Here is a 14,786-nt window from a genome sequence, read left to right as displayed (position 1 = left end):
CTAAACAGACATGCTGCTCAGTGAGTAAGCATATCCACTGCTCTTCCAGAGAACACAAGCTTGGTGTCCACACTCACACCGGGTGGCATACAATGGCCAGTCAAACCAGCTCCAGGGGATCCCACACTCTGGTCAGGCCTCCTCAGGCACTGCATTCATGTACACAACCTTCTCCCACCTACATATACAAATAACTAAAAATAAAATCTATATGCAGTTATAAAATAAAATTAAATTAAAAGAAATAAGAAATAATCCCTAGAAACCCAAAGTAATATGAAGCAAGGAACTTAACTACATATCAACTTGGTAACTTAACTTAATCACAGAGTGGGAAGTTATTTCAAGTGACATTAGGCCTTTATATCCCTAAAGAAGAAAAACCCTCCAATAGCTTTTAGTAATTATATTTAAGTCCTATTTGTATTGCACTATGAGCCCAAACTAGTATTTTAAAACTCCCAGAGAAAAGGAGACAAGAAAGAACCTGTACTTACACAGGCAAAAAGAAGAGAAAAGCTTACTAGCACAGACATATACAAGCTAGGGCTGGTCACTCCGGAAGGTAGGACAATCCTCTTGAGAATCTGCCTCAAAAAAAGGAAAAATGAACAAGAAACAAACAAAGGAAGGGAGGAAGGTAAGAAAATAAAACTAAAGAAAAGAAAATCAGAAAGCTAATGGGTAAGATTAGGTTCTTTCTCGTCTACTTGACCCAAGGAAATAGAATGATTAGCTCAGAAAAAATCAGTTTACATCACAGAATCCTAAAAGGCTTCAGATAACCAGCAATAACAGATACCTATACCTCTCAAAGTCAGGCTAAAGACAGGTTATCTGAAAGTCTGTTTTAGAAGAGACTCAGGCTGGTAGGTTGGTTCAGCAGGACCTGCGTTCAATATCCCCATGGGAGAAGGACTACTGACTTTTACAAGTTGTTCTCTGACCTCACAAGCACATATACATACTTAAATAAATACAATAAAATATGCCTTTGATCTAGTACTTGGGAAGTGAAGGAAGGCAGATTTCTGAGTTTGCGGCCAGCCTGGAACTACAGAGCTAGCTCTAGGACAGATAGAGATAAACAAAGAAACCCTGTCTTGAAAAACAAACAAAATTTAAAAGTTAAAAAGTTTAAAAGTTTAGAACACAGTAAATAATAGCATAGTATATTGAGAATCTTTGATAAATGAATAGATTATAACTTTATGTAATGGAGAAAAGGTATCACTGTGACAAGATGGTTATGTTTTGTTATGGTAACCATTTTAATAGGCACGCCTACCATACAAAATAGTCCATACTTTAAATATAACCATACAAGCTGGGCATTGTAGCACATGCCTTTAGTCCCAGCACTTGGGAAGCAGAGGCAGGCAGATCTCTGTGAGTTCAAGGTCAGCCTGAACCAAAGCAAGTCCAGGATAGCTACGGCTGGTTACAGTGAGAAACTGTGTCTTGAAAAACTAAAACCAACCAACCAACCAAACTGTATATATCCATAGAATTTAAAATATATGGAGGAAAAAAAAGTTGAAGCCATCTCCATTTTACCATAGGTAGCAATGCCCAAGCATAACCAAAGCTGAAGACTGGATATTTATATTAGAAATAGAGTTAAGCTGATCTCTATACTATAGAATTTCACAAAGAATTAAAAAATACTACAATGAAAATAAGTTATAAGTTATTTCACTAAGTTATTAAGTAAAACTGTATACTAACTCTTGAAACTATAGGCATTTAAGATACACTAAAATATTATCAAGAATTATATTGTTTACATAGAAGACTATGTCAGAGTAGCCCTTCACAAAGGAAATAGTCCAATGAAATGCCACAGCCATATATACCCCCTAGTATAGACATTGAAGTAAGATAGCTTTCTTCCTTTTGTGTGTGATATGTGTATATACATACACACACACTCTTTTTTTTTTTGAGACAGTATGTAGCAGCTCCAGTTGTCCTGAATCTCACTATAAATACCAGACTGGCCTTGAACTCAGAGATCCACCTGCCTCTGCCTCCGATGTACTAGGATTAAAGGGGTACCTCACAATATGCCTGGTTAAAAGACAGCTTTTAAACTGCTCATGGTAGCACACAGTCCCAGCACTTGGGAGAAAAAGACAGGCAGAGCTCTGAGTTTGAGGCCAGCCATGTCCAAGATAGTTAGCTACACAGAGCAACCATGTCTCAAAGAATAAAACAAAATAAAATCTTAATTGGCTTCATTTTCTATGGTAGAACTAGCCAATGATTTGTTCTATAAAGCAGAGTAAGAGTTCCATGGTGAGGTTTGTTTTAGTTAGAACGGGCTGAAAAAGGGAAAACAAAACAAGGAGATAACTGGCTGTCTAAAAGCTACATGCCTTGCAAAATCTGGATAGGGTGGCAAGCACAGAAAGTAATAACTAATTCCTTAGCACTGGGTTACTTCTTATAATTCTTTCTATGGAACAATTAAGGTAAAGAGACCTTAATTACGACACCAACTGAAACTGGACTGCTTGAGAAATTTAGCTGTTATCTTTCTGTACTTAGAGTACTTCTGACCTTGTGAAAGATCAGATTCAGACTGACGCTGTCAAACTTCAGCATGAGTTACTTCACTGTGACTGTTCACTGAGCCCTAGTCCACAGATTCATGTTAACATCTTCTATAATGTTTAGCATTTTTCTGCTGAGTTTGTCAGATTTGAATTGTGCAAGTTCTTATTTCATGGTGCAATGCTTTCTTTTGTTGTATACTCAAGATAAAGAGGATTGATGGGGCAGTTGAGAGCACTGGTTGCTACGGCAGAGGCCCTGATTATGTTCCTAACATCCACATAGCTCACCACTCTCCTTTACTCAAGTTCCAGGTCATCTAGTTCCCTTTTCTTGCTTCTGTGGGTGCCAGGCATACATATGGTACATGCACATACATGCAGACAGAACATTCACACACATGAAATAAGAGTCATTTAAAAAATAATAAGAGAATGTAAAGTGTTTAAAAAAGATTGAAGGCATGTGTGACCATGTCAACTTATGTAAATTAGATTTTGAAACTGGGTCTGCTACTAACACTGATGACCTGAGTCCGACCCTGGGGAGCCATAAGATAGAAGAAGGAACATGAAAATTATTATTATCTTGATCTCCAGCAATGTAAGCACACACACTAAATAAATAATAATCACCAGATTCTTCCTTCTTTATTTGACCTACAAAATAATTGCAGGTAAAGTAACATATGAAAAAAATTAAGGGCTGGAGAGATGGCTCTGCAGTTAAGAGCAATAACTGCTCTTCCAGAGGTCCTGAGTTCAATTCCCAGCAACCACATGGTGGCTCACAACCATCTGTAATGGGATCTGATGCCTTCTTCTAGTGTATCTGAAGACAGCTACAGTGCACTCATATAAATAAATAAATCTTTAAAAAATTAAATTTTAAAAAGAAAATATCATTATACATTTGGCAGTACAACAGAGATCACAGGCACAACTTCTTGACACTGATATTTCAGAGACAAATTCTGCACTCATATTTTATAAGGTACCCACTTTGATGAAACTCTGGCACCTGTGCCCAGGTACCTATAATACATTTTAAGTACTGAAAATGCAGAAATAATAATCTAGTGTAGATCAGTAGGGAAATTGGCAAACTGGGTGTTAGTTATACTGTAAAACTGAAGCATTAAAATGAACTAGTCATAGCTGGGCAGTAGTGGCACATGCCTTTAATCCCAGTGCAAGGGAGTGAGACAGAGGTAGGAGGATCTCTGTGAGTTGGAGGCCAGCCTGGTCTACAGAGCAAGTTTCAGGAAAGCCAAGGCTACATAGAGAAATCCTGTCTTGAAAAACCAAACCAAACCAAACCAAACCAAACCAAACCAAACCAAACCAAACCAAAGAAGAACTAGTCTATGACTAAACATGCATCTAGGTCCACAACAAAAATAGAACAAAAAGCTATCGAGCTGGGCAGTGGTGGCGCATGCCTTTAATTCCCAGCACTTGGGAGGCAGAAGCAGGCGGATTTCTGAGTTCGAGGCCAGCCTGGTCTATAGAGTTCCAGGACAGCCAGGGCTATACAGAGAAACCCTGTCTCAAAACAAACAAACAAAAGCTATTGAAATAAAAACTCTTTAACATTTACTTCAACAGAGAAAAATACCATGTTTTCTATGAATTTAGGTACATATAGATTGAGGGATCAAAATATTTACAGGAAGAATACAGATCCAAAGGACTAAGAAGAGCCAAGGGACTTTATATGCACATGTATTTTCCTATCTGGGAACTATGACCTGGCAAGCGCAAACCCAGGCCCGGTGCCTGGGAGATGCACCTAGTAAACTAAGTGGGTGATAGGCAACTGAGTAGACCTGCCCCAAACTGTCCTGAACACAAGCAGGACCAAAGCTCTAGCTCCCCTGAGCCTAATCCCTTCACAACCACAGCAAGCTGTTTCCCCTGTCAACAGCTCTGCCTATCTCTTTTCTATGGGTTTTCTGGTACTCTTCACCATTCTACATAGACCTGGCTAAGTTTACTTAACCTGGATTCCCAAACTTACTCCCTATAGATCTAAAGGTAAGTATGGTGGTACATACCCATAATAATCCCAGGACTCAAGAGGCTGACACAGGGAAAGGGCAAGTCTGATGTCAGCATGGGGAGAATCTTCTCACACCAGGAAAAAAAAAAAAAGACTCTGACTCTTAGATTTTTTTCTCTAATGGGTTCTTCCTTTACATTATCTCTTTAAAGTTACTTTTTTATTCTGTTTGTTTTCTATTTCTTTCTATTCAGATGTGAACACGATATGAGATTATTTCTTTAAACATTCCATTACCTTCAAAATTCAAAAATACTATGTTATAGAAAATCATTAAACATATTTTAGAAAAGTAGGTATATAATTCTGAGAATTCAAAACAACTAAATAAATGCCCACTTGTAAAGGTGCCCTACACAACCAGTTGTAACATGGAGGTTTAAATTTAATAAATTAAAAACTATAATGTGTACAAGTAGAAAAGATTCTCACATGAGTGGTCTGACGAGATGTTGTGTGGAACCAAAACAAAGTCATCCGTGTCACAAGAAGAGTTCTTGCTACTATTACTGGCAGAATCTTTGGACACCTGTAGATAGTTGGGAGGACCCAATGGTGGGGAGGATAAGTTTTCTTCCTGAATATGCTGCATATCTGGAAGGGACTAAAATTAACAACATAAAATTAAAACTGTCCTAATAATCAAATGCAAGTCAGAATAGCCTAAAGAATATTTCTTTTATAAAAGTAGGATAAACGTCTATCTAAGGTTTCACACACACAAAATCTTTTCTGAAGATCTTTTAGAAAAGCAGTTTAAAATGTTTGCAGAAAGACTTCTGAACACTTCCAGAATGATTCTTAAGAATGTAGCATTTATCACAGGTACATATCTACCTCGCCTGAAATTTTGGAGAAGGTAAGTTTTTTATCATTATGACCACCTCCCCAGTCCCAGCTCATGGCCTTGCAAAGCCAAGAGTAGCTAAGTAACTATTTACTTAATGACTAAATACATAATGTCTAGTGACTTTAATCCCATATTGTGCATTAAACATTCTAGACATACTGAAGAAAACATTGCACACAGAAAAGCAAAAACTATGTTATGTACAAGAACAGACATATAATATAGGTAATGTCTGTTAGACTACAAGTTTATGCTCACAGAAAGATTTAAACAACCTTACAAGTATGGATATGTTACTTTTATTTTTGTTATTAAAAGAAAGAGGTGATTTGTCTGTGGGAGATATGACAAGAAAGGAAGAGAAGTATATAGTTACATTTAAACAACAACTTAGGCATAAGATGCTATGCATCTTTTGGCATTTGGCAAGCTCAAAGACTCTGGTGATAACTCTACTGAAATGCCTTGATTATATGATGGATCTAAAACAATCAATTTTTAAGTCTATATGATCCTATTTAATATTGGTATTTCAGAAAAGGAAAAAACAAAAAGCCCTACATCATGCTTTTTAAATCTAGGCTTTAAACCCCTAATTCACTTTTCCTGAGTCTTTAAATATCACTTAAAATGAAGTAAGTCTCAGAAGCACTTCACCACATCTGTTTATATGTATATGTGTGTGTTCACATTTGGGCATGTGTGAAGGTGTGTGCACTGCACGTGTATCAAGAAATCAAAGGTTGATCTCTGATGTTGTTCACCAAGAGCCATTCATTAGCTGTCCTGGAACTAAGTAGACAACGCTGGCCTCAAACTTACTGAGAGCCATCTGCCTCTGCCTCTATCTCTCAAGTACTGAAATTAAAGGCATGTGCCACTGGCCCTGATCTTGCTCTTTAAAAATCTATTTATTTTGATTTATGTGTATGTATGTTTATGTGCGCACACTGTGTGCATGTGGATCCCTGCAGAGACCAGAAGAGGGTGTGTAAGATCCTCTGGAGTTAGAGTAAGCTACCCAGCATAGGTGCTGGCAATCTAATTCAGATCCTCTGGAAGAACATCAAATGCTTTTTTGTTTGTTTTGTTTGTTTGTTTTGTTTTGTTTTTTTTTTTTTGTTTTTTCGAGACAGGGCTTCTCTGTGTAGCCCTGGCTGTCCTGGAACTCACTCTGTAGACCAGGCTGGCCTCAAACTAAGAAATCCACCTGCCTCTGCCACCACTGCCTGGTGCATCAAGTGCTCTTAACTCTGAACCATCTCCTAGCTCTCTCACCTTGTTTTTCTGAAACAAGATCTCTTACTGAAACCTGTGGCAAATAATCCCATGTCTTTTTGTGTGTCTCACATATGTAATGAAAAGTTCCCTTGCCACCCCTTTGAACACTCTGAAGGTAATAAAGTGAAGAGGAAAAATGAAGGACTAACATTACAAGCATTAACTTTTCTGTTCACCTCTAATTCTAGCTGTATTCTGAATTCCATTTCATAACTAGATAAACCAAAAAAAATAAAAGCTCAGAGGTTTAGGTAATTTTCCCAATATTAGACAACTAAATGTAAATGAAACTGAAATGTGACCAAAGAGCCTTGCTCTGTAATTTCTTGCCAGTGACTTAGCTAGAAAATTTGAATTTCTTTCCCTGCTATTCAAAAGCAACTGCATCCATAACCACCTTGCCTTTCTTTCTTGTCTTGTTCAAAGTGATGCTTCTCTTGCATCCAAAGCTGCTATGTTCCATTTCCTAGGTGTTCAAAATGTAGACCAGGTCCCAACATTTTACTCTCTCTTTATATTCTGGCTTTCACATAAACATGTTTCTTTTTTTTTTTTTTCCACCTCAAATCTCTGATTACTACCTCTTCTTCTTCTTCTTCTTTTTTCTTTTGTCTAGACAGGTCTCACTGGCTGACAGGTATCTCTGGCTGTCCTGGAACTCGGTATGCAGACCAGGCTGGCTCAAACTCACAGGTTACGTGACTGAAGCTGTCCACTACTATGCCCAGCTTTTTGGGTTACTTGTTTGCTTTTTATTTTTTAAACCACTCTTTTTTATTTTTAATTTTGGTTTTGCAGGGGTAGGGATAGAACTGAGGGCCTGTGTATGGCAAATGCTCTCTATAGTGGGCTGTAGCCAGCCCGTCTCACTTTTCATGATGTTTCCTGAAATCATCAATCTTTACTTACTCAGATTCCTTACCTCACACATTCTGAACTTGGAAAGTAAGAACGGCAACAGGAGAGCAAGATACATCTGTAAAAAGTTACATGGTGTAACAACACCAACTGTTTTGAAAAACTCCATTAAAGGGGCAGCTGAATAAGAGAGAGTCTTTTAGATGTCCCAGTCCAGTAGGGCCTTCTAGGGACATTTTCCCAGGTCCAGCTCGTCAGACACTCAGAGTCTAAGGGGACAAACTACACTGGAGTTGGCATTCCCCACAGGTACTGGTTTTTCAGGCGTGAACATGAAGAGTGGATAGGTAACGGAGGTTTGTGGAAAGGGTTGAGGAAACTGCTGAGACCCAGGCAATACATACAAGGTCAGCTTCCCTACATGGAGGTTAGTGTCTGTGAATGAAGCCTTTAAGGTGAAGTTCTAATGATGACATTTGAGGTGAAGCCAGATGATACCACCACAAACCCTAGATGAAGAGATGGGAGCGCAGGCTCTGACATTTGTTCTGACAGTTCCAGCCTCACTTTGGCTCCCATTTCCTCCATATATATCTTCATGTTCTCCTTTCTAAAAGGGAACGTTTACCCTGCCATTATAGGTAGGAAGCACCAAATATTTTTTTTTTCATTTCACAGGGGCTCACCTGAGTCTTAAAGACTTTTGACTTTACAACAGTGTTTGAACATTAAGACTACGGGGACTTTTAAGTTGGGTGGAGTACATTTTTCATTAAGAGACGACCATGAGCCTATGGTAAAATGTCCCCCACTGGCTAATGTTTCAACACTTGGGCACTAGCTCATGGCACTGTCCTGGGAGGTTGTGGAACCTTTTGGAGATGTGGCCTAGCTGACATTGTAGGCCATAGGAGTAGTCTTACAGGCTATAGCTTGTCATAAGGCTGTCTCTGCTTCCTGAGCTACACAACTGTGAGCAAGTTCTTTCTTGCTGCCACAGTCTTACGCAATTCTTACCATCATATCTTCCCATCAGGATGAACTGCACCCCCTTTAAACTGTGAGCAAAATTAAACCATCCCTTCTTTACACTTCTTCTTCCAGGCATTTTATCACAGCAGCAAGATAAGTAACTAATATGTCTAGGGCTTAGTTCTCCCATTCCAAGTATTCAGACACACACAGGATAAAATTCTTTCATATTTTATCCAATTTATCAAATTTTCAAATTCACAGAAATGTAATATAATTCTTATGAGCATCAGACTTTTTCTATTTGGTTTATATTGCAGGGTTGTGCAAGCCACAGTGTGTTTTTAAAATTTTTCATTTACTTATTTTTAAATTTTATCTGTATGTCTGTCTGTCTGTCTGTCTGTCTGTCACCCATGGAGGCCAGGAGATGTAAGAAGCACCAGAACTGGAGTTATAGAACATGGACTTTGTGAACTACCATGCAGGTGTTGTAAAATGAACCCTTGTCTTCTTCAAGAGCAAGGAGTGCTCTTATCCACTGAGCCAACTCTCCAGCTCTTACTTTTTTTCTCTTTTTTTATTTTTGGGCTGTGTGTGTGGTCATGTGTGCATGCAGGTGCATTTGTCTTTGTGTGTGCACTTGGAGGCTAAAGGTTGACTTTGAATTCCTTCCTGTATCATTTATTACCGTATTTTTTGGATCAGGTTCTCTCTAAACCTAGAGCTCACTGTTTCTGTTAGACTGGCTGTTGCATGAGCCCTTGGAAATCTAACTGTTTCTGAAACTGGACTGTACTGGTGTTACAGGCCCATGTGCCAGCATGCCCAGATCGTATTTGGAGATGGGAGGTGTAAGCTGAGCTCCTGATGCTTGCACAGCCAACACTTTGACCACGGAGCCATCTTTCTAGCCTCTTTTTGATGATTTTAAAAGTAAAACTCATTTCTTAGCAACAGACTTTGTTCCACATCTATTTTAGCTTTGGCTATTAGATTTCTCAAGAAAATAATAACAGTAGTTGGTCACTGCCTGTAAATTTGTTGAGTGTTAGAAAAACAGGGCTTATGCCGTTATCTTAAAGGAAGTGAGCTGCATTCATCTCATATAGAAGAAACAAGCTCAGAAAGATGAAAACACTAAAGCACGCATCCCATACCATGTCAACATGGGATACAACAGCTCTCTCAAGCTTCTTCTTAAACTTTTAAGTTGTCTCAACTGGCTAATAACACAGCTGCCTTCTTTTATGGCTCCCCTATCTTCCTGACAGAAGTAAAAAAACTCCATGCCTACTTGGGCACTATGTGAACTACAACAGCTGACACAGGAGCTCCCAGGGTGCCTTCAAATGTACAATGTCTCAAGATCATAACGCTGTACTATAGACTTAGAAGGACTAGTGTAACAGAGAAAAGGTCTAGGTAAAACAGAGACTGGAGTGGGAAGAAAGAATGAACAAAGAATCAGAAGCCCTTGAGAATCAAGAAACAGCACTTAAAGTCGAGAAGATGAAGCCATGAAAGGATTAGCTGAAGAACTTTACAGTGAAGCCAGTAACACTCAGCTCCAAGGCTATTTCCCCACGCCTCAAACCTTATGGAATCTGAACCTTTACAGTGTACAGCAATTAGTCATCTCTTACCCACCCCTTGATTCTTTGTTTGCATGTATAACTAAATTCCCACATGGCACCAAGAAGGTGGTAGTAATAATCTCTGTTCAAAAGAAAAGGGTCTACAGAAACTTACTGAAATTACTTACAGAAATTACACAGCTAAGAGAGCAAAGAGCCAAAGTTAGGACTATTTGATCCAACTTTGATGTCCTTTCTTCTAGACCTCAGCTGCACAATAAGCACACCCACTAGAAGAACAAAAGCCCTAACTCTGAAATCATTTTTAATAAAACCCAACTTACTGGTGGAGAAGCAAAGCGACAAGATGGTGAGCTGCTGCAGGAGCTTCCAGGGCCAGGGGAAGGACCAGAATACACAGGCACTGGGACTGGGCAAGCTAGGGAAGAAAAACAGTAAAAGAGCTGTATCACTCTACAGTGGGTTGTAAGACCTGTCTAACAGTACAAGCCGTCAAAACAACAACAACCTAGTCTTAACCAAAAATTTGCATTTACCTATTCATTACTGCTTCCATTGATGGAACAAAAAAATGCAACAAAATATTTAAGAAAGAAAGAAAGAAAGAAAGAGAGAGAGAGAGAGAGAGAGAGAGAGAGAGAGAGAGAGAGAGAGAGAGAGAGAGATCTGGCTGGTGGTCCATGCTTTTAATCCCAGCACTCAGCAGAGGCAGGCAGACCTCTGAGTTTGTGGCCAGCCTGGTTTACAGAGCAAGTTCCAAGACAGTCAGGGCTATACAGAGAAACACTGTTAGGGTTAGGGTAGGAGAAAAGAAAAATGACTGGGAAGTACTTGCAGTCATACCTGACCACCTGAGTTCAACTCCTGGGACCCATATGGTAAAAGGAGTGAACCGAGTTGTCCTTTAACTTCCACATGTGTGCACATGCACGAATACACAAACACACACACAATAAGTAAAATGCAAGAGCAGATAAGAGGGTTAAATTTGTTGCCAGGGCCTACATTAGCTGCCTCACAACCACCTATAACTCCAGTTCCAAGGGATCCAACCCCTTCTTTTGGATTGCCTGGACACCTGCACTTATATCTACACACAGACACAAAGACATACTTAAAAATTACAAAGATAAACACTTTTAAATTTTAACTTAAAAATTAAAAGTTAACCAGAAATGCAATAGTTGGGCTGGAAATATGACTTAGTAAGTAAAGGTGCTTGCCACCATGCCTGACAGTCTGGGTTTGATCACCAGGACTCATACGGTAGAAGGAAAACACTGACCCCTACAAGTTGTCCTCTGCATGTGTGTACAAATACACATACACACACACTGAGCATAAAAATAATTTAAAAATTTTAAAATAAAAATGCAACAGTTATTAAGCCTTTTTCAATTTGGGTATAGAAAGAAAAACTGTTGCTGAACAAATACAATTATAGGTATCTAGGGAATGCTTAAGGAATTTTTGAGAAACACATCAAAATTATTTTTGTGTTTCAAAATATTATTTTTGTGTTTTAGCTTGTATACTCTCTGTAAGTAAAAATATATAAAAATGGGAACTTACATTTTTTAACTGGAACTTGCTCAAGAAAAGGATGACTGAAAAATGCTTCTGTAATGAAACATGAGAACACAATTTTTAAAAAAGAAACTTACTAAGGCTGGAGAGATGTCTTAGCCATTAAAGACTAAGGCTCACAAGTGAAGGATGTTGACTACTAGGTAAATTAACCAATGAGATCACAAAAGAGGCAAAGAGAAATAGAAATATATCAGAGCAAAAAAAAAAAAAAGATATAAAATAGTAACTTCAATCCATATGAATATCAGAAATAGTAAATATATGTAATATTAATTCTATATAGATATTTTTCTTCTTTTAACCCTTCTATAAAAGATGTAAGACTATATAACACAATAGTTAATACACTGCATTGTGTTTAAATAACATGGATGTACTGTGTGACAATTTTAGCACATTGCAGAGAACGACATGGAATTATAACAGAAATTTTTTATATTTAGTGGAATTCAACTACCATTTATACAAAGTAAATGTAATAAGATACCTATTATAATCCCAAAGCAACCATTAAGAAAATAACTAATAAATTTTAAGAATTCAAGTAGTAACTAGAAACTGCCATGATTAATAAATACCAGCCACTGGCTAACATCTCCTAGACTCATCCTTAGGTAGCTCTCGCCTGACATTCAAGTGCTCTCTGACATCTGCACTTAGCTATCTAGTCTTTACTGTAAATGTAAAATGTCTAACCACAGCTCCTCTTCTGGTCCCCACAGTTCTATCTACAGCTTTCCTATTTCTGTAACTGGCAGGCCACCCTTTCAGCTGCTCAGGCCAAAACCCATGCAGTCTACTTTAATCTGTTTCTTAACAAACTATTAGTAAACACTGAAATCCCTACCTCTAGCAAGGTCCGAAACCTCAGCTACTTCATACTTCACTTCTATTACCCCAACTTAAGCTACACTCTACTCTTCATGAGTGAACTCTCAGCTTTTGACTTTCTCATCATATAGTCTGTTCTAAAGAAATAGCCAGACCAGTACTTTCTAAAAGCATCAGATCATTTTTTCCTTTTTCAAACCTTCACATTGTCTTCACACGGCCTCTTCAGTGATCTCATGCTTCCACTCCTGTTCCCAGTTCAAAGCTTCCCCAAGGATTTTCCCTCCGCCTGAAATTCCCCTCTCACAGCCATACCACACATTTCAGGTTGATATAGTCTTTGTTCATATGACAGTGGACTACCTTATTCAAATTTTGCACAGTACTTGGCACTTTTAACACAACATATGATTACAGCTAATAATTCATTCATTATCTTTCTTTCTTCCTCTGGACTATCAATCATTTGAGAACACAGATTTTCTTCACTATTCTATCCCACATTCCTGAAACATAGTAAGTACTTGATAAATGTTTATTAAAATAATGAAAGAAAAAGAAACAAACTGGGTGATGGTGGTACATGCCTTAATCCCAGCACTCATAAGGCAGACGCAGGTGGATCTCTATGAGTTCATTGCCAGCCTGGACTACAGAGGGGTTCCAGGAACAGCCAGGGCTACACAGAGAAATACTGTCCCATAAAACAAAATTTAACAAAACAAAACAAAAGCAAAATAGATAAATGAAAAGCAATCTATATAATCTTTTCAGCAATTATAAAATTAGAAGATATGTAAAGCTTGGCATTATTACTTACCAAAGTCCATTCTATCCTTTTGATTTCTCTGAAGCAAACCCAAAAGGAGATTAGCCAGGTATGGTGATGTTTCTCTGGGAATGCTGAAGTAAAAGACAATGTAAGTAGTGAGTTTATATGTATTTAACTACATTACTTTTGTCTTCATTCTGATAAATAAAAATGTTATATACACTTTCACAAATATTCCATCTATAACATGAAGACCTGATAAAGCCTCATGCCTTCTAGTGAGGGAAAGAAAGGTGCTACACTACCTTTTGATAATTACCAGCACAGCACATGAACAGAGCCCTGCGTGTACTGAACACTGCTGTTTATGAGGATCTGCTACAATACAGAGCCTGAACTTTAACACAGCTTGTATTAACAGCTGGTATAAAACTCCCTCAAGAATAAACCTCCTCCAGTCCTGTCTAGAAATGGGCAAAGCTTAATTATAAATGCAGCTGACATGGAATAATTTCTAAAAGCCAGTATTAAAGTAGAAAAGCAACTGAAAAATGAGGAACAAGAATATACATGCTATGAACTACAAACTAGAAAAAGATATTAGGGCAAATAAACATGAGCCAACCTCATTGAGGAATAGAAAAATATAAATTAAAAAGTTAATTGGTCTTCTTTTCTTTATGAGGAAAGGTAGTCTCTTTAGACTTTGGCATTAAACAGGAAAAAAAAACTACACCTGTCTGTCAATCCAACAATTATATTTCCAGCAAAATTCTAAAAAAAAAAAAAAAAAAAAAAGCACAGTGGGGTATGATCACACACACACTTTCATAAATCTGCTTGTAGTAAGCAAAAAATGAGAACAGGAATATGATTAGATAAAACAGAATAGCTAGTTTTATAAGACTTTATGTAGCTGCCAAAAAGAATAAACACATTAACACACTGTTGAACATTTAAAATATAGAATTTTTTTAAAAGCCAGGAATGGTGATACATGTCTGTAATTTTGGCATTTAGGAAGCTGAATTGAGGTCACCCTGAAAGCCTGAGCTACCCAGCAAGAGCCAATCTAAAAAGAAAAGAAAGAAAATACAACTCAACATATAATTTATCTTAAACTGTATTCTCTCTCTCTCCCTCCCTCCCTCCCTCCCTTCCCCTCTCTCAAGCATGTATAAAGAGTTCCCACAAAGAACATTTGGAAAAATACACAATAACTCTTATTATTGCTACAGAATGTCCACAGTCTAGGTAGAAATTTACCTTCTGCTCTATGAACCTCTGTCTGATTGCCTCCACAAGTAATATGTCTAAGTTCTGTGATGTCTTCTCTTAAATTTACATTTTAAAAATAAATAACATGATACAGTACTACCTAGGTATTTATGGTGTTAGCATCTTTCTAATTCCCTAT

At 37.8% G+C, this 14,786-nt stretch overlaps 1 protein-coding gene across 7 annotated transcripts in view; it reads right to left on the bottom strand.

Annotated features, from left to right (window-relative positions):
* Positions 1 to 14,786, bottom strand: part of Ulk2 (unc-51 like autophagy activating kinase 2) — a 77,640-nt gene that overhangs the window by 39,134 nt on the left and 23,720 nt on the right. For all 7 annotated transcript variants that reach the window (XM_034505468.2, XM_076936683.1, XM_076936678.1 and 4 more), the window contains 4 exons: positions 13,418 to 13,500; positions 11,749 to 11,796; positions 10,500 to 10,594; positions 5,050 to 5,221 (listed from right to left, as the gene is read on the bottom strand). In XM_034505468.2, coding sequence (XP_034361359.1) covers positions 5,050 to 5,221; positions 10,500 to 10,594; positions 11,749 to 11,796; positions 13,418 to 13,500 — 398 coding nt within the window. The remainder of the gene's footprint in view (positions 1 to 5,049; positions 5,222 to 10,499; positions 10,595 to 11,748; positions 11,797 to 13,417; positions 13,501 to 14,786) is intronic.

The sequence above is a fragment of the Arvicanthis niloticus genome, chromosome 6 (assembly GCF_011762505.2).
Source record: "Arvicanthis niloticus isolate mArvNil1 chromosome 6, mArvNil1.pat.X, whole genome shotgun sequence".
Lineage (NCBI taxonomy): Eukaryota > Metazoa > Chordata > Mammalia > Rodentia > Muridae > Arvicanthis > Arvicanthis niloticus.
The sequence above is the reverse complement of the archived record's forward strand: the minus strand, read 5'-3'. Positions and strand labels throughout refer to the sequence as shown.